Source organism: Coregonus lavaretus (assembly GCF_964263955.1).
Source record: "Coregonus lavaretus genome assembly, chromosome: 1".
NCBI lineage: Eukaryota > Metazoa > Chordata > Actinopteri > Salmoniformes > Salmonidae > Coregonus > Coregonus lavaretus.
In genome coordinates, this window is record NC_139988.1 from 31,758,905 (window position 1) to 31,779,634 (window position 20,730).

The following is a 20,730-nucleotide window of genomic DNA, read 5'->3' on the forward strand; positions in this document are numbered from 1 at the left end:
ACAAGAGCACAGTCATCAGCATACCGCAGCTCAAGAACCCGCTCCGTTGAAACCTTGGTGATTGTTTGGAGCCTGATGTTGAATAGGTTTCCATCCAGTCTGAAGTCCACTGCAACCCCGCTGCTGTCCTCAAGCTCCATGTGGAGAAGCTGGGTGACACAAAGGAGGAAGATATTAAAGAGTACAGGTGCCAGCACGCAACCCTGCGTCACACTAATGCCTACTCCAAAGGGCACTGACTCCTGCCCTCCTATGTCCACCCGAGCCATCATCCCGTCATGGAACTGGCAAAGGATGTTGACAAATTTGTCTGGACAGCCACATTTGAGTAGAATGCCCCCATAGTAGTTCCCTGCTCACAGTGTCGAAGGCCTTGGTGAGGTCGACAAAGGCCATGAAAAGGTCCTGATGTTGTTCACGGCACTTCTCCTGGAGTTGCAGTGCCGTGAATATCATGTCGACCATACTCCTGTTCTTTCTGATGCTGCATTGTGACTCTGGCAGCAGTTCCTCTGTGATGTTATTCACCAGCCTGTGTAGCATCACCTTGGCCAGGACCTTGCAAGCAACAGCTAGAAGGGATATCCCCCGGCTGTTGCCGAAGATGGACTTGTCACCCTTGTTCTTATAGATGCTGAAAATGTTTGCATCCCGCCACTGTTGGGAGACGATCTCCCAGTCCCAAACCTCAGTGATGTACTAGTGGAGCATTCTGGTGCAGAAGTAACCTCCCTTCTTAATTAGCTCTTCCGGGATGCTGTCAGCGCCAGGAGTCTTATTGTTCTTGAGGGAACGGATAGCTGATAACAGAAGAGGCTCAATCTCCCTCAGCCTTTCAGCGAGAGAGCGACGGAACTCGTCCCTTACTGCAGCTTTCTGAAGCCGGGTACAATACAGACGCCTCTTTCTGGACTTCTGCAGATGTTGGTGGGGACGTATTCTCACCTGGAGTTTAACCAGTATCATACGGTGATCTGTCCCGCATTCTGCACTCCTCATGGCACGTGTCAACAGGACGTCATTGGTGTCAGAACTTCTCACTATGATGTAGTCGATCAGGTGTCAGTGTTTGGAGCGTGGGTGTATCCATGAGGTTTTGTTCTTGTTCTTCTGCTGGAAAAAGGTGTTAGTGATGATGAGATCATGCTCGGCACATAGAGTTAGCAGTCTCATGCCGTTCTTATTGACCTGGCCAACACCATGCCTACCCAGCACTCCGCTCCATATCCTGTTGTTCTGTCCCACCCTAGCGTTGAAGTCACCCAGCAGAAATATCTTGTAATTCCTGGGGATGCGGTGAAGGGCCTCATCTAGTGACTGGTAGAAGCAGTCCTTTGCCTCATTTTCAGATGGTAACGTTGGTGTGTATGCACTGAGAAGAGTAGCGTAGCGCATTTTGGCTAGAGGAATATGGAGAGACATGAGTCTTTCACTTATGCCGACAGGTATTTCGGTGAGGCTAGGTAAGAGGCTGTTCTTAATTGCCAGTCCCACACCGTGCTGATGTTGTCCACCCGGAGGGTAACCTTTCCAGAAGAAGGTGTAGCCTTCTCCCTCCTCTTTCAGGGAACCTTCATCCAGGAACCTGGTCTCACTCAGGGCAGCAATGTCAATGTTGTAGCGCCTTAGTCCTGCAGCAATCAAAGCTGTTCTCCGATGGAGTCTATCGTTATTATTGTCAGTGTTCAGAAGAGTTCTGATGTTCCATGTCGCCAGTATCAGGGGAATTATTTTCTTTAGCATTTTTCGACCGCTGAGTGGAACTCCCGATAGGTGCGGTAGCCTATCCAGGAAGGAGTTAGTGGCCAATTTTTAGGCCACCTTTTCTAGGCCTCTCCCCAGCTGGGGTGAGCTGTGTGACTCTTAAATAGGGCTGCTCAGTCACACAGGGGGCTGCCGAGTTCAGCTGCCACTCAAGTCCCAACTGCTGGCGACCATAATATCCCTATGCCGCTGGCGTGCAGGGGTCTGATTAAGGCCTCCCGGTGCATTCACTCCTGCCCCCATCACCAGACACCCCAACGCCGACAGCCTTAAGTCCGGTTTCCGGTTAATGGCTTCACCGAGGTCAGAAGTGGATACCTGCACAAAGGAAGTTATTTAAAGTACTGCTGAGGGTGTGCAATCCCCAACAGCACTACTTCGCTGTAGGAAGGTGGATTCCAGTGGCAAGGGGGGAAACCCAGGACCACCAGCATCTTCCACAGCTGCAGGAGGCTGCCGGATCTCCAGTCTGTCGGGTTCTGTCTACCGTGTGCCGCCAGCATTCCTGTTTTCTCTCAGGGTGTGCTCCGCTAGCCTTTGTCATACCCTACTAACCCACAAGGCAGCGGGGTAGTGGCTGCCAGGGCGTGTCCACACAGAGGTGGGCCTATACAGACGCATCTCTGGGGCCCACTGCTGCTCCGAGATCCCCTGCCTGTTAGCCTGGAGTTTCAAGACAACCAGTTAACTTGTGCTGCCACGAGGAGGCTTGACAGGAGTCTTGGTCTTGGTCATAGTAAGCGAGCATGCAACTTACCGCTACCTAGTCTCTACTGCACTAGATGCGTCGCATGCACCCTGCCGTTGCCCTCTGACATACACACACACACACACACACACAGTACAGAAACCCATGTTCACCTTCACTCCCACCTCAGTGGAGCAGGGCAGAGTGAGTTTTAATATGCAGGGCTGCTGTGAAATATAATTTATAGTGGATGTGTCGTCGTCGGGTGAGGTTGTGTCTCTCTCTGGCGGGAGGTAAGCTTGGCTTATATGGCTTATATACATAGTTTGGGCTTTGTCGAGTAAAGCTTAAACTATGTATTTAGATTGTAGTTAGGTATTGTAGGTAGTTATCGTGGGTTGTTGTATGTAATTATTGTAGGTAAGTATTGTATTCGACTGAGCCCGGTGAAGCACGAAGCTAGCTAACCCACTACCTGGATTAGCTAGCGGGTAGATACTGGTAACTATTAGCAACTGTGGATAGTTGTTTCACGCCTGAGAGTACCTGTAATTAACGTTAGGTAGTAAGTAGCTACTGTGCTCGAAATGTAGCCAGCTTGTTACTACCTGGATAGCTACTAAACAAAAGCTGGAACGACCTAGCTAACAGACGCGAACTGGCTAAATCGATTCAGTGGCTAGCTTTGCACTTGGCTAGCTAACAGTAGCTGCTAGGGGTAAGTTATAACCTACATTTGGGTTTTGTTTTTACATACTGGTAGCCAGAGTCGTTCAAGGGAATTCGGGACATGGGTGACTAGTTAACGTTAGCTTGGCTCTCTCTGTGTCTTCGTGCCGTGGGAGGACGGGTTTCTTCGTTGGCAGAAAGCAATGGCTAGCTAGTATGCTAACTATTCTAGCTAACTAACTGGCTGAATAAGTTGACGACGGACTCGCTCAAGCTGTCGGGACTAACCCACAACGTTAGACATGGACACGAATGATCTGTTTGGCGTGTTGACACACTGGTGGTTTGTTGTGGCTGAGTATTGGTGCTAAACCGTGTTGTTGGAGGCCGGCATGCTATTTGGCTGTGGCGTCATATGACTAGGTGCCCTGGACGGTTTTCACGGAAGAATACTGTACCAAGTTAGCTAGCTGAATAAACTAAGTTAGTCTATTCCTAGAAAACATTGAACCGCTGTAGTTTACAACAATTATAGTTTCTGAGGTGGAAGTTGGGAGAGTTATATTTGGGTGTTTCAGTGAAACGTAAGTGAGGGAGGCCCCGCTCTCTCGCTTTCCCAGATGTTTAGTTAATTTCATTCCGATCTCCTTTGCATTATTGTAGCCATTTTCTGTAGCCTGTCAACTATGCCTCTGTCTATCCCTGTTCTCTCCTCTCCGCACAGGCTATACAAACGCCTCACACCGCGTGGCTGCTGCCTCTCTAACCTGGTGGTCCCTGCACGCACGACCCACGTGAAGTTCCAGGTCTCCGGCAGCCTCTGGAACTGCCGTTCTGCAGCCAACAAGGCAGAGTTCATATCAGCCTATGCTACCCTCCAGTCCCTCAACTTCTTGGCGCTGACGGAAACATGGATTACCACTGAAAACACTGCTACTCCTACTGCTCTCTCCTCGTCTGTCCATGTGTTCTCGCATACCCCGAGAGCATCTGGTCAGCGGGGTGGTGGCACGGGAATCCTCATCTCTCCCAAGTGGACATTCTCTCTTTTTCCCCTGACCCATCTGTCTATCTCCTCATTTGAATTCCATGCTGTCACAGTCACTAGCCCATTCAAGCTTAACATCCTTGTCATTTATCGCCCTCCAGGTTCCCTTGGAGAGTTAATCAATGAGCTTGACGCCTTGATAAGTTCCTTTCCTGAGGATGGCTCACCCCTCACAGTTCTGGGTGACTTCAACCTCCCTACGTCTACCTTTGACTCATTTCTCTCTGCCTCCTTCTTTCCACTCCTCTCCTCTTTTGACCTCACCCTCTCACCGTCCCCCCCTACTCACAAGGCAGGCAATACGCTTGACCTCATCTTTACTAGATGCTGTTCTTCTACTAATCTCACTGCAACTCCCCTCCATGTCTCCGACTACTACTTTGTATCCTTTTCTCTCTCGCTCTCCTCCAGCACTACTCACTCTGCCCCTTCTCAGATGGTAATGCGCCGTCGCAACCTTCGCTCTCTCTCTCCCGCTACTCTCTCCTCTTCCATCCTATCATCTCTTCCCTCTGCTCAATCCTTCTCCTTCCAATCTCCTGATTCTGCCTCCTCAACCCTCCTCTCCTCCCTTTCTGCATCCTTTGACTCTCTATGTCCCCTATCCTCCCGGCCGGCTCGGTCCTCCCCTCCTGCTCCGTGGCTTGACGACTCATTGCGAGCTCACAGAACAGGGTTCCGGGCAGCCGAGCGGAAATGGAGGAAAACTAGACTCCCTGCAGACCTGGTATCTTTTCACTCCCTCCTCTCTACATTTTCTTCATCTGTTTCTGCTGCTAAAGCCACTTTCTACCACTCTAAATTCCAAGCATCTGCCTCTAACCCTAGGAAGCTCTTTGCCACCTTCTCCTCCCTGCTGAATCCTCCTCCCCCCCCCCCTCTCTGTGGATGACTTCGTCAACCATTTTGAAAAGAAGGTTGACGACATCCGATCCTCGTTTGTTAAGTCAAATGACACTGCTTGTCCTGCTCACACTGCCCTACCCTATGCTTTGACTTCTTTCTCCCCTCTCTCTCCAGATGAAATCTTGCGACTTGTGACGGCCGGCCGCCCAACAACCTGCGCGCTTGACCCTATCCCCTCCTCTCTTCTCCAAACCATCTCCGGTGACCTTCTCCCTTACCTCACCTCGCTCATCAACTCATCCTTGACCGCTGGCTATGTCCCTTCTGTCTTCAAGAGAGCGAGAGTTGCACCCCTTCTCAAAAAACCAACACTCGATCCCTCTGATGTCAACAACTACAGACCAGTATCCCTTCTTTCTTTTCTCTCCAAAACTCTTGAGCGTGCCATCTTTAGCCAACTCTCTTGTTATCTCTCTCAGAATGACCTTCTTGATCCAAACCAGTCAGGTTTCAAGACTGGTCATTCAACTGAGACTGCTCTTCTCTGTGTCACGGAGGCTCTCCGCACTGCTAAAGCTAACTCTCTCTCCTCTGCTCTTGTCCTTCTAGACCTGTCTGCTGCCTTTGATACTGTGAACCATCAGATCCTCCTCTCCACCCTCTCCGAGTTGGGCATCTCCGGCGCGGCTCACTCTTGGATTGCGTCCTACCTGACCGGTCGCTCCTAGCAACTGGCGTGGCGAGAATCTGTCTCCGCACCACGTGCTCTCACTACTGGTGTCCCCCAGGGCTCAGTTCTAGGCCCTCTCCTATTCTCGCTATACACCAAGTCACTTGGCTCTGTCATATCCTCACATGGCCTCTCCTATCATTGCTACGCAGACGACACACAACTAATCTTCTCCTTTCCCCCTTCTGATAACCAGGTGGCGAATCGCATCTCTGCATGTCTGGCAGACATATCAGTGTGGATGACGGATCACCACCTCAAGCTGAACCTCGGCAAGACGGAGCTGCTCTTCCTCCCGGGGAAGGACTGCCCGTTCCATGATCTCGCCATCACGGTTGACAACTCCGTTGTGTCCTCCTCCCAGAGTGCGAAGAGCCTTGGCGTGACCCTGGACAACACCCTGTCGTTCTCCGCTAACATCAAGGCGGTGACCCGATCCTGTAGGTTCATGCTCTACAACATTCGGAGAGTACGACCCTGCCTTACACAGGAAGCGGCACAGGTCCTAATCCAGGCACTTGTCATCTCCCGTCTGGTTTACTGCAACTCGCTGTTGGCTGGGCTCCCTGCCTGTGCCATTAAACCCCTACAACTCATCCAGAATGCCGCAGCCCGTCTGGTGTTCAACCTTCCCAAGTTCTCTCACGTCACCCCGCTCCTCCGCACACTCCACTGGCTTCCAGTTGAAGCTCACATCTGCTACAAGACCATGGTGCTTGCCTACGGAGCTGTGAGGGGAACGGCACCTCCGTACCTTCAGGCTCTGATCAGTCCCTACACCCAAACGAGGGCATTGCGTTCATCCACCTCTGGCCTGCTGGCCCCCCTACCTCTGCGGAACCACAGTTCCCGCTCAGCCCAGTCAAAACTGTTCGCTGCTCTGGCACCCCAATGGTGGAACAAGCTCCCTCACGACGCCAGGACAGCGGAGTCACTCACCACCTTCCGGAGACACTTGAAACCCCACCTCTTTAAGGAATACCTGGGATAGGATAAAGTAATCCTTCTACCCCCGCTTACCCCACCCCAAAGAAAGAAAAAAATAAAATAAACATATTGTAAAGTGGTTATCCCACTGGCTATAAGGTGAATGCACCAATTTGTATGTCGCTCTGGATAAGAGCGTCTGCTAAATGACGTAAATGTAAATGTAAAATATACATTTAATCTGTCTCTCTCTACCCCTCCCTCTCTACTGTGTGTGTGTGTGTGTGTGTGTGTGTGTGTGTGTGTGTGTGTGTGTGTGTGTGTGTGTGTGCCACTTTCAAGCTAATTCTGCCACTGTCACATCCCATCGTCACTTACCTGGCAAATGAGCGGTGGTAGAGACACTGGCCTGATGGCCAGCGTTCACACACAGCAATTATTTAAACTTGATAGATAGAGTATGGGTAGGGGCCAGGAGTTTTTCTAGGCCATGTGACCTGCCCAAGAAAAAGTACAGGGTTCATAACTAAGTCAGCTGGTCATGAAAAAGTATTGGCCCTAAGTATAGGAGCTAAAGATGCACACTCGCAACAAATTGACAAAGGGAAAACTGCCAGATAATTATCATAAGGATCAGGGGAGAATCACACTACTGCTCTCCCATTCATTTATCACTGTGATGGAACCTACGTTTCTGGCACTCTGTGCCTTCTTCAGGGTTGTTCAATGTGATTAAGTGTATTTGGACATATGATGAATGTTTTATGGAATTCCATGCAACAAGGTTGAATGTGATTTCCACTTGCATCAGTATTTCAACCAGTGTAAATAGATTATGACTGTACTGAGAAGGTATGTGTCCCAAATGACACCCTATTTCTTATACAGTATAATGCACTACTTTTTACCAGAGCCCTGTGAGCCCTGGTCAAAAGCAGTGCACTGAATAGGGAATAGGGTGCCATTTGGGACGCACTCAAAAGCATTAATAATCAAGCAGAATCCCACAGAATAAGCTGCTCCCTGTTGTGCAGTGGACTGTGGCAGCACGAAACAGAGATGGAGATGGAATGAATGGTGAGAAGTGGTTATGAAATATGGATATAAGCGAGAGAGAGAGATGAGAGAAGAGGACTGTGGAAGTTGACACTCAACTACACAGTCAGAAGTTTGTGTTTCATTACGAAATCCTCAAATTTGACTTGAAGTTACTTAATGAAGAAATCTCACCCCTTCACTTTAGCCTCAAAGTAAAGCTAATTCATGGACCTTGGCGTACAGAATGTGTTACTCATCTGTTAATTTTGGACGCTTATCATTAATAAACAAGTGTGAGTGTGTGTTTCCCACACAAGGCTATTTTAGGGTTAGGGGTTAAGGTTAGGGTTAGGGTTAGGGGTTAGGGAAAATAGGATTTTGAATGGAAATCTATTTTAGGTCCCCACAAGGATAGCAATACCAAACGTGTGTGTGTGTGTGTCTGTGTGTGGCAGGAAGTGAACAACTAGTGAATAGTTAAATATTTCCTCTAACTAAGGAAACGTATGCATGGTTAGACCGCTGCAGGCGTAGCTATTCCAGGAGAAACAACAGCTATGATTAGAGTCCCAGGGTTGGTGTTTACTCCTACCACATTCAAACCTCTTACTATCTTCCTCACACACCTGATGATGCAGAAGACAAATCACACAAACAAGCTCCAATGGAATGAAAAGGTGCTTTAATAAATACTGTAATGTTGTTGTTGACTGAGATGTAAGGGTTTATATTGACATTCAGTGTTTACGACCAACACGTTACGCTTGGTTCTCTGTGTGCACTGTACGCTCGTTAGGTCTACTCAATCACTAATTTTGTAGCCAACCATACTGCAGTACTTAGCTGTGCGTGGTAACTGCAGATAGCATGACATTCTCTATCCAATCTGTTGCTAAATAATAACAGTGCAGTTACAGAACTAATTATAATTAAACAGTAAGGCATGAGGGGGTCTGGTATATGGCTAATATACCATGGCTAAGGGCTGTTCTTATGCACAACGCAATTCGGAGTGCCTGAATACATTCCTTAGCCGTGGTATATTGGCCATATCCCACAAACACCAGAGGTGCCTTATTGCTATTATAAACTGGTTACCAACGTATATTTTTGTCATACCTGTGGTAAACGGTCTGATATACCACGGCTTTCAGCCAATCAGCATTCAGGGATCGAACCACCCCGTTTATACAGTGAGGGAAAAAAGTATTTGATCCCCTGCTGATTTTGTACGTTTGCCCACTGACAAAGAAATTATCAGTCTATAATTTTAATGGTAGGTTTATTTGAACAGTGAGAGACAGAATAACAACAAAAAAATCCAGAAAAACGCATGTCAAAAATGTTATAAATTGATTTGCATTTTAATGAGGGGAATAAGTATTTGACCCCTCTGCAAAACATGACTTAGTACTTGGTGGCAAAACCCTTGTTGGCAATCACAGAGGTCAGACGTTTCTTGTAGTTGGCCACCAGGTTTGCACACATCTCAGGAGGGATTTTGTCCCACTCCTCTTTGCAGATCTTCTCCAAGTCATATAGGTTTCGAGGCTGACGTTTGGCAACTGTCACGATCGTCGTAGAGAGTAGACCAATGCGCAGCGTTAGTTGCGAACATACTTAACTTTATTATCTTTAGTGATAATATAACAACAAAACAATAAACGAAACGTGCAGTCCTACGGTTAACACAGAAACAAACCAAACGGAAACAAGATCCCACAAACACTAAGGGAAACAGACTGTTTAAATATGGCTCCCAATCAGAGACAACCAGCAACAGCTGACACTCGTTGCCTCTGATTGGGAGCCACTCTGGCCAACATAGAAAATCAACAACTAGAACTCCCACACAGAACATAAACACATAGAATCTACACACCCTGGCTCAACATATAGAGTCCCCAGAGCCAGGGTGTGACAGTACCCCCCCCCAAAGGCGCGGACTGCGACCGCGCCTCAACAAAACCCAAACAGGGGAGGGCTGGGTGGGCATTCCTCCTCGGAGGCGGTTCCGGCTCCGGGCTTGACCACCACCCTTCAATAATCCCCCCGTAGCGCCCCTGGTCCGGTCTGGTCCCGCAGGCTGGAGCTGGACTGGACATCGAAGGAGCGGATTGCTTAAGCTCCGTTGTGGAGCAGCTGACCGGTACCTGATCAGGCACCGGTGACCCAGGCACGGGTTGTGCCGGACTGACGACGCGCACCCCTGGCTTGGTGCGTGGAGCAGGAACGGACCGGACCGGGCTGACGATGCGCACCCCTGGCTTGGTGCGTGGAGCAGGAACGGACCGGACCGGGCTGACGATGCGCACCCCTGGCTTGGTGCGTGGAGCAGGAATGGACCGGACCGGGCTGACGATGCGCACCCCTGGCTTGGTGCGTGGAGCAGCAACGGGCCGGACCGTGCTGACGATGCGCACCCCTGGCTTGGTGCGTGGAGCAGGAGCGGGCCGTACCGGGCTGACGACTCGCACCCCTGGCTTGGTGCGAGTGGCAGGAACAGGCCGGGCCGGGCTGGCGACGCGCACCATAGGCTTGGTGCGAGGAGCAGGAACAGGCCGGGCCGGGCTGGCGACGCGCACCGTAGGCTTGGTGCGAGTGGCAGGAACAGGCCGGGCTGGGCTGGCGACGCGCACCGTAGGCTTGGTGCGAGTGGCAGGAACAGGCCGGGCCGGGCTGGCGACGCGCACCGTAGGCTTGGTGCGAGGGGCAGGAACAGGCCGGGCCGGGCTGGCGACGCGCACCGTAGGCTTGGTGCGAGGGGCAGGAACAGGCCGGGCTGGGCTGGCGGCGCGCACCGTAGGCTTGGTGCGAGGAGCAGGAACAGGCCGGGCCGGGCTGGCGACGCGCACCGTAGGCTTGGTGCGAGTGGCAGGAACAGGCCGGGCTGGGCTGGCGACGCGCACCGTAGGCTTGGTGCGAGGAGCAGGAACAGGCCGGGCCGGGCTGGCGACGCGCACCGTAGGCTTGGTGCGAGGAGCAGGAACAGGCCGGGCCGGGCTGGCGACGCGCACCATCCACTTAGTGCGGGGAGCAGGAACGGGCCGGACCGGACTGGTGATGCACACCACTTGCTTGGTGTGAGGAGCGGGACTGGGTTTCGTCATAACCCTCCGCTCCCTCAGCTGCCTACCGAGTTCCTCTCGCCGTGCCTCAATTCTCAACTTCTCCCTTATCGCCTCCAATAGCTCCACCCTCTGCACCACTAACTCCTGCTCCCTCTGCGCCAATAGCCCCCTTAACCTGGTGGCCTCCTCACCTAACCTCCTACTACGCCCTGTAGCTGCCTCCTGCTGCCCCGTCGCCCATGCCGTATGCCCCCCCCTAAATTTTTTTGGGGGTTGCCTCTCGTCCGTCCGACGACGACACTGTTGACGCCGTTGCTCCTCTCTCCGTCGCACCTCTACCGTCTCACTCCATGGACGGCGATCCATCCCGGCCTGGATTTCCTCCCAGGTCCAGGACCCCTGCCCGTCCAATATTTGCTCCCACGTCCAGGCTGCCTGCTCCTGGACACGCTGCTTGGTCCTGGTATGGTGGGATCTTCTGTCACGATCGTCGTAGAGAGTAGACCAATGCGCAGCGTTAGTTGCGAACATACTTAACTTTATTATCTTTAGTGATAATATAACAACAAAACAATAAACGAAACGTGCAGTCCTACGGTTAACACGGAAACAAACCAAACGGAAACAAGATCCCACAAACACTAAGGGAAACAGACTGTTTAAATATGGCTCCCAATCAGAGACAACCAGCAACAGCTGACACTCGTTGCCTCTGATTGGGAGCCACTCTGGCCAACATAGAAAATCAACAACTAGAACTCCCACACAGAACATAAACACATAGAATCTACACACCCTGGCTCAACATATAGAGTCCCCAGAGCCAGGGTGTGACAGCAACTCGAACCTTCAGCTCCCTCCACAGATTTTCTATGGGATTAAGGTCTGGAGACAGGCTAGGCCACTCCAGGACCTTAATGTGCTTCTTCTTGAGCCACTCATTTGTTGCCTTGGGCGTGTGTTTTGGTTCATTGTCATGCTGGAATACCCATCCACGACCCATTTTCAATACCCTGGCTAAGGGAAGGAGGTTCTCACCCAAGATTTGACGGTACATGGCCCCGTCCATCGTCCCTTTGATGCGGTGAAGTTGTCCTGTCCCCTTAGCAGAAAAACACCCCCAAAGCATAATGTTTCCACCTCCATGTTTGACAGTGGGGGTGGTGTTCTTGGGGTCATAGGCAACATTCCTCCTCCTCCAAACACGGCAAATTGAGTTGATGCCAATTCTAATATTGTCTCAGAGTCCGTGTTTTTCACCAAACTACTGATGCGTGAGTGCTCTGGAAAAACAGGGAGGACACATCAAAAGTGCGTTTGAAGCGTGGGATCACCACAACACTTTCACTCAGTTCTCCTCTGAATCATTCAGATAAATAATAATAATATGCCATTTAGCAGACGCTTTTATCCAAAGCGACTTACAGTCATGCGTGCATACATTTTTTTTGTGTATGGGTGGTCCCGGGGATCGAACCCACTACCTTGGCGTTATAAGCGCCGTGCTCTACCAGCTGAGCTACAGAGGACCACAAGATGTTCATTGGCAAACTTCAGATGGGCATGTATTACATTTACGTCATTTAGCAGATGCTCTTATCCAGAGCGACTTACAGTTAGTGAGTACATACATTATTATATTCATACTGCCCCCCCGTGGGAATCGAACCCACAACCCTGGCGTTGCAAACACCATGCTCTACCAACTGAGCTACATCCCTGCCGGCCATTCCCTCCCCTACCTTAATTGTGCACCACCCCATGGGTCTCCCGGTCGCGGCCGGCTACAACAGAGCCTGGATTCGAACCAGGACCTCTAGTGGCACAGCTAACACTGCGATGCAGTGCCTTAGACCACTGCGCCACTCGGGAGGTTTGTATATGTGCTTTCTTGAGCGGGGGACCTTGCGGGAGCTGCAGGATTTCAGTCCTTCACGGCGTAGTGTGTTACCAATTGTTTTCTTGGTGACTATGGTCCCAGCTGCCGTGAGATCATTGACAAGATCCTCCCGTGTAGTTCTGGGCTGATTCGTTGCCGTTCTCATGATCATTGCAACTCCACGAGGTGAGATCTTGCATGGAGCCCCAGACCGAGGGAGATTGACAGTTATTTTGTGTTTCTTCCATTTGCGAATAATCGCACCAACTGTTGTCACCTTCTCACCAAGCTGTTTGGCGATGGTCTTGTAGCCCATTCCAGCCTTGTGTAGGTCTACAATCTTGTCCCTGACATCCTTGGAGAGCTCTTTGGTCTTGGCCATGGTGGAGAGTTTGGAATCTGATTAATTGATTGCTTCTGTGGACAGATGTATTTTATACAGGTAACAAACTGAGATTAGGAGCACTCCCTTTAAGAGTGTGCTCCTAATCTCAGCTCGTTACCTGTATAAAAGACACCTGGGAGCCAGAAATCTTTCTGATTGAGAGGGGGTCAAATACTTATTTCCCTCATTAAAATGCAAATCAATTTATAACATTTTTGACATGCGTTTTTCTGGATTTTTTTGTTGTTATTCTGTCTCTTACTGTTCAAATAAACCTACCATTAAAATTATAGACTGATAATTTCTTTGTCAGTGGGCAAACATACAAAATCAGCAGGGGATCAAATACTTTTTTCCCTCACTGTAACATCAAGTCAAATGTACAATTCCCTATATTGACATGGTATCTCTGCAACTTAATGTAAAACGTGACTGGATTCTGTAATACATCTCTATCAAGCTTCTCTACAACCAGACAAAAGTATATTGAAGACTGATTTAACATAAATATTGCCATTGTGGAGGAAAAAGCTGCTTTTGTATGAATCCTCAAGGCCAGCTGAAGACCAGCATCATCAGTGTTAGCTATAGTGGTGAGAGTAGCACGCTATCAATGGCCTCTCTCTCTCTCTCTCTCTCTCTCTCTCTCTCTCTCTCTCTCTCTCTCTCTCTCTCTCTCCCTCCCTCTTTCTCTCTCTCTCTTGCCCCCCTCTTTTTTCTATCTCCCCCCCCCCCCTCCCCCCATCTCCCTCTCTCTCTCTCTCTCTCTGGCGTTCAGCATCAAAAGACTGCCCGGAGGCCATCGTTTCTAATATTGTCTCAGAGTCTGTGTTTTTCACCAAACTACTGATGCGTGAGTGCTCTGGAAAAACAGGGAGGAAACATCAAAAGTGCGTTTGAAGCGTGGGATCATCAGACCACAACTGAATCCTGATCATTGGGGTAATAGTAGAGCCTCCACTTGACTGGATGTGATGCGTTGCAATTGGCTTGTTTCGTTTTCATACTTGAAATCTGCCAGACTGTTAATATTCATTTCAAATCACAGGCCCGTTAACAATGAGAGGGATCATGCTGATTTAGAGGATAGAGGGATGTAAATAGCCAATACTGATCTTCTCTGTGATACTGACAGACGCGTGCACACACACACACACCCCACACACACCCCACACAACCCCCCAACTAAGTATTATATAAGCTGTGGTCTGGTTGAGTGACTCTCTCTGCAGGGAAGTGTAAACAGCTGCAGTGACAGAACATAGCACACTGCCAGGGGCTTCGGGCTCTGTGACATCATCACTGCCTGACACTCAACACAGTGACAGGGGCCATCTTACCATCTTACGTAGAACAGGGAGAATGCCTGATGTTGCTCAGAACTCACTGCTGTATTTCTGCATGGTTCCTTGTGCTGAAATGTGTGTGGTTTCAGATTATAATGTAACCTAGTGTAGCCCTGTTTTCTCGCTAAAATAAGTCAATGCTTCTAAATGTTTTTTGTCATAGTGTCCTTTTATTTGGAACCTTTTAGCCTCTTTTCCCTCTTTTTAGTGTCATCCTTCATGCGCTCAGGACACACACACTCAGACAGACAGAGACAGCCCTAGCAACTAAACCCTAGCCCCCCACAGCCACTGAGTGTACAAAACATTAAGAATACCTGCTCTTTCCATGACATAGGCTGACCAGGTGAATCCAGGTGAAAGCTCTGATCCCTTATTGATGTCACTTGTTAAATCCACTTCAGTCAGTGTAGATGAAGGGGAGAAGACAGGTTAATGAAGAAGGATTGTTAAGCCTTGAGACAATTGAGACATGGATTGTGTATGTGTGCCATTCAGAGGGGGAATGGGAAAGAGAAAAGATTTAAGTGCCTTTGAATGGGGTATGGTAGTAGGCACCAGGCGCACTGGTATGAGTGTGTCAAGAACTGCAACGCTGCTGGGTTTTCCACGCTCAACAGTTTCCTGTGTGTATTAAGAATGGTCCACCACTCAAACTCAATATTAGGAAGGTGATCTTAATGTTTTGTACACTCAGTGTATATATATATATATATAGATAGTCACTGACAGTCACTCAATTAGCCCATTTCAACTAAACAATTTTAGATTGGTAAGTTAGTCTGAACTTGTAGTTATCATGGTCAAATTACCGACCGGACACACAGGGCACATGCCCAGGGTGCCCTGACCTCTAGGGGTCCCCCATTGATTTTGTTTGTCACTCTGACTCGTATTAACTTGGTATAAGTAAGGGAAAAATGTGTAGAATTGCAGGAAATTTGCTTCAAAATTTCGCTTAGGGCCCCCAAAAGGCTCTGCACACACACACACACACACACACACACACACACACACACGCACACACGCCCACATTCCGGTCAGACAGTGTCATTAGTAACAGTTTCATCCCAGCCAAGCCTCCTTCTCTGCTCTGGGTTGGTGGCCTGGTTTCTTTTGCAGTGCTCTGGGTGTGTCTCCGCCCCATGCTGCCTAGTAGCCATCTAGATGCTGATTTATGCAAATGAGCTGGCAGGGGCTTGTGGGTCCATCGTCGGGATACGGAAGAGAGGACAGCAAGGAGAGACGTTTATCAGGACACCAATCAGAACACGATGTTTCGGAGAGGGGTTGACGCTATTGATAAATCATTCTGAATAAACAGTTTATGTGATAAATTCATAATCTGCATTTTTTGTAATGTATAATAATAATAATAATATATGCCATTTAGGAGAACTCCATTACACTGCCGCTGTTGTCTTTAGCCTGAGCGCCAGTCTGTTCTGTAACCTAGCCAATTTGCTATCATTGTCTTGGTTGGTTCAACACAAATTTGGCTTGGCAATATTGAGATAATTTTTAAGCTTAGGGAGATCTAACTGTTTTGTATCATTGTTGTGTTTGGACTGAATGTCATGAGTGAGTTATGATGTAACTTTGTCTTCAGGTGCAGTTTCATGCCGTTCTGTGTGTATTTCCTCATAACATTCATCACATCCAGATGTGTGGAATTGAGTTGGGCCGCCTCCCTCTTCCTCTCCAGATCTGCACCAGGGGTTTAGCATCAGATTAGTAGCAGAACCTGGCCCTCGAGGTTTTCAGATGTTGCACTGGTCCCTCTTCTCAAGATTAAACAACGGTCCCTCTTCCCAAGGAATTGATGATTAGTAGATTAGTTAAATCAGCTTGTGCTGGGTAGGAACAAAAATGTGCAAGAAAAATGTCAGATCCCTCTCTCTCTCTCTCTCTCTCTGTATATGTATATATCTATATCCATCTCTCCCTCTCTGTCCTGTCCTTCACTCAGCAGAAACAGGACCTCCTTGGTCTGGTTTGTGTTTCTGATATAATCGTTAATAAATGAAAGCTCTTAAATCATATACCCTGAGGCTGGGGCTGTTCCTGGGCTAAGGCTGGCAAAGACTTCACATATGGCGGGACAGCAAAGACACTATGACAGCCCCTGAGAGAGAGTAGTCAGAGAGAGGGGAGAGCGGGGGAGTTAAAGAGAGAGAGAGTGAAAGAGAGCTCTCCCCACCAGCAAATGGTAGATTGCCCTTGACACACACTGTTCTTGTGTTGGTCAAAAACGCTTACATTGACTCTAATGGGGACAAGCGTGTGCGACCTGCCGAAGGTTGTACTAGTAATTATGCCATTTAGGATTATTTGACATGCAAGGTTGTATTGGCAAAAACAGACACGAGGGGCATGCCAATATGATGTACCTCTGCATTTCATTACCCCTTCAGCTGTCAGACAATGGAATATACATCTCCTGTTCTCTTTCATTTTAGTCATTCAGCAGACACTCTTATCCAGAGCAATTAGGGTTAAGTGCCTTGCTCAAGGACTCATCAACAGATTTTTCACCTAGTCGGCTCAGAGATTCGAACCAGCAACCTTTCATTTACTGGCCTAACACTCTTAACTGCTAGGCTACCTGCCACCCTCTTCTCTCACCGTGGAACCTTCATGTCTACAATGACCTAGTAGAACTGGGTAGACCAAATAGAACAATTGGAACTATTTTCTGGATTTCTTTCCATTCATACTGTCTGCCTTTGCTTTTTATTTGTCTCTTGGACAGACCGTCATTTCAGATGGGCATAAGTTATCTTTGTCCAATGTTTGAAATGCCTGCCCTGTACATGAATAGCATGCTGCAAAACAGACTGTCCTCAAGAGGACAATAGTCATTGAGTAAGATAATTGTATTGTTCTAGCCCTATCAAGACTTAAGTAGTAACATCATCACTACCGCCATCATTATAATTTATCCTCATCATCCTCCAACTGCTCTGTGGAAAAGAAAGACACTTGGGAGAGAGAGATAAAGAGAAGCAGACAGACAAAGAGAGAGAAAAATAGACGGACAGACAGAGAAAAAGCAAGAGAGAGTCTGTTTGTGTAAGTCAGAGAGAAAGCGAGAGAGAGAAAGATACAGAGAGATTGAGGGAAACAGAAAGAGAGGTAGAGTTTTGTGTTGAGCCCTAAGCAGCAGGGAGCTCTCGCTCAGAGGCTAACAACAGCAGCAGATGTGAGCAGGAGGACTCTGCCAGAGAGAGAGAGGATGCATCCCAAATGGCACCCTTTTCCCTATATAGTGCACTACTTTTGACCAGGGCCCATAGGGTATAGGGTGCCATTTGGAATGCAGGAAGAGAGAGAGGGCTGATGTAACAGTTTGCTGGGCGAAGGTGTTTCTGGTGCTCATTTCATTCGCTCCATGCAAGCTGTGAGCTATTGTCAGGGGAGACTTAAAGGTCCAATGCAGATGTTTTTATCTCAATATCAAATCATTTCTGGGTAACAATTATGTACTTCTGCTTTTTTGACACCACACTCCACAAAGCAAGTCCTGCACGCTCTAGTTTTGTCTTGTCTTGATTATTGTCCAGTCGTGTGGTCGAGTGCTGCAAGGAAAGACCTAGTTAAGCTGCAGCTGGCCAAGAACAGAGCGGCACGTCTTGCTCTTCATTGTAATCAGAGGGCTAATATAAATACTATGCACGCTAGTCCCTCTTGGCTAAAAGTTGAGGAGAGACTGACTGCATTACTTCTCATTTTTTATAAGAAACATTAATGTGTTGAAAATTCCAAATAGTTTGCATAGTCAACTCACACACAGCTCTGACACACACTTACCCACACCAGACATGCCACCAGGGGTCTTTTCACAGTCCCCAAATCCAGAACAAATTGAACAAAGCGTACAGTATTATATAGAGCCATTATTGCATGGAACTCCCTTCCATCTCATATTGCTCAAATGAACAGCAAACCTGGTTTAAAAAAACAGATAAAGCAACACCTCATGGCACAATGCCTCTCCCCTATTTGACCTAGATAGTTTGTGTGTATGTATTGATATGTAGGCTACGTGTGCCATTTTAAAATTGATGTAGTTCTGTCCTTGAGCTGTTCTCCTCTATTATGTTCTGTATTGCAGTATGTCATGTTTCATGTTTTGTGTGGACCTCAGGAAGAGTAGCTGTGTCAAGACTTCCGCCGAGGCTGCCTCCCCTCCTTGTTCGGGCAGGCTTCGGCGTTCGTCGTCACCGGCTTACTAACCACTGCCGCCCCAATTATCATCATCACATTTGTCTTGTCTTGTCAATCACACACACATGGTTCTAATCCCCTCATTAGTCTGTGTATAAGTGTTCCCTCTGCCTCCTTGTCCTTGTGGGTGATTGTTTGAATGTGAGAGTAGTGTAGCTCGGTGAAGCTACTCGTACCATTTTGTTGCCAGGGTAGATATTTCCCCTGTGCCTATGTATTGTATGGAGATACCATTACAGTGTATTGCCAGGGTAGATAGTTTCCCCTGTGCCTGTTTCGTTTGTCGCTATTCCAGCGTATTTTGTGTAACGAAGGAATAAACTCTGTATTCAGTGATTACCCTCCTGCGCCTGACTCCTTCCATCACACTCATCACAAGCTGCTGCTTTCGCAACAGCTAATGGGGATCCTAATGAAATACCAAAATACCTTGATGTGATTGTTTTCAATTAAAATGGTCAAAAAGATACAAAAATAGCTTCTTAGCAAAGAGGAATTTCTTAAGCAATAATTTTGCTAGGACTGTCTGGGAGTTGTTTGAGTGGGGAGGGGAAAACAGAAAATTAGCTTTTATTGGCAGAGAGGTTTGGAACTCTCTTTCTTATGGTCTGTGTGTGTGTGCATGTGCATGTGTGTGTGTGCGTTTGTGTTCGTGTGTGTGCCTGTAAACTGTACAGCAGAAGGCAGGGAGGAGCTCTCCAGCACTCCAACGCCAGATGAGAATATGGTTGCCATGGAAACGCATGGTTACTATGGGATAGAGACCTACCATACAATAATAGGTGCTCCTGGTTTGGAATGAGATACTACTTTACTTACTGCCAGTTGGGTTGGATATTAAAAATAAAATAGGGGATGTTAACTGGGCAGGGTCAGTTGGTGCTTACATGTATCTGTTTTTGATTTTAAAAAATAGGATCTGCACAGTTTCCTCTCGATGCTCTGACACAAGCAGACGGAACTCTGCTTTACAGTATCCATGCAGATGGACAGAGAGAGACAGACTGTGTGTCTGTGGGTGTGTGTATGTGTGTGTGTCTGTGGGTGTGTGTATGTGATATGTTCTGAGTTCAGTCCATCCTCTGTGTGCACTGGGCAGAGGCCATTTTGCATGCTCCATGCAGGTCAATACACATTCAGGCTACGTGTTTCTCCTGTCAGACAACCCCACTACAGGATCTCTTAGCAAATCCGCTGGGCCTATGTCCTCCATATTGTGCCTGGTGCAGTAATCCAACCAGCTACACACACACACATACACACACACAAACACACACACACACCCTCTCTCTCTCCCCCTGACACACACAGGTTCAATGGCAGAAAATCCATAGCTCTTTCTAGGAGGAGGGATTCCATTAGATAATAGATATGGAATCCATCTGGATTCCCACCTTATCTTCTACCAGGTGCAGGATCAATACGGAGGGTGCGTCCCAAGTGGCACCCTATTCCCTACATAGTGCACTACTTTTGACGAGAGCCGTATGGGCCATGGTCAAAAGTAGTGCACTACATAGGGAATAGGGTGCCATTTCGGACGTAATCTGGGGCTTCAGCTCAACCCCCAACGATAACAGGAAATTAATGGGACAGGGGAGAGAGGCTGTGTGTGTGTGTGTGTGTGTGTGTGTGTGTGTGTGTGTGTGTGTGTGTGTGTGTGTGTGTGTGTGTGTGTGTGTGTGTGTGTGTGTGTGTGTGTGTGTGTGTGTGTGTGTGTGTGTGTGTGTGTGTGTGTGTGTGTGTGGGCACGGGCGCGTGCGTGCGTGCCTGCCTGTGTGTGGGGCAGTGTTTGGAGAGCAGTAATGACACAGATTGGGCAGCCTTTCACTGGGTTGACGTCAATCCGAGGGAGAGTTAATTGGTTAGACTGTTTTGAGTGAGGAAGGATTGGAGGTGGTGAGAAAGGTCATGAAGCAACACAAATAGTGTAGAGAGGTGCCTAATATTTTGGAAGATGATAGAGTATGTTTTGAATGTCTTTCAGATTAGTACCTTTCTAAACAAGATAAGTAGATTTTTGTCTACAGCTAAAAACACTTCAACTTGCTCATTACGTGTGTGTTAGTGCGTGTGTTAGTGTGTGTGTAGTTACACCCGCAGCTTTTCCAG

General features: G+C 48.3%; 1 protein-coding gene across 1 annotated transcript in view; it reads left to right on the forward strand.

Moving 5' to 3' along the window:
- Positions 1-1,410: 1,410 nt before the first annotated feature.
- Positions 1,411-20,730, forward strand: part of LOC311133047 (zinc finger MIZ domain-containing protein 1-like) — a gene marked incomplete at its 5' end in the record, with an annotated part of 74,253 nt that continues 54,933 nt past the window's right edge. Inside the window, one exon of the mRNA XM_084166471.1 lies at positions 1,411-1,453. Within this exon, the coding sequence (XP_084022597.1) occupies positions 1,411-1,453 (43 nt within the window). The remainder of the gene's footprint in view (positions 1,454-20,730) is intronic.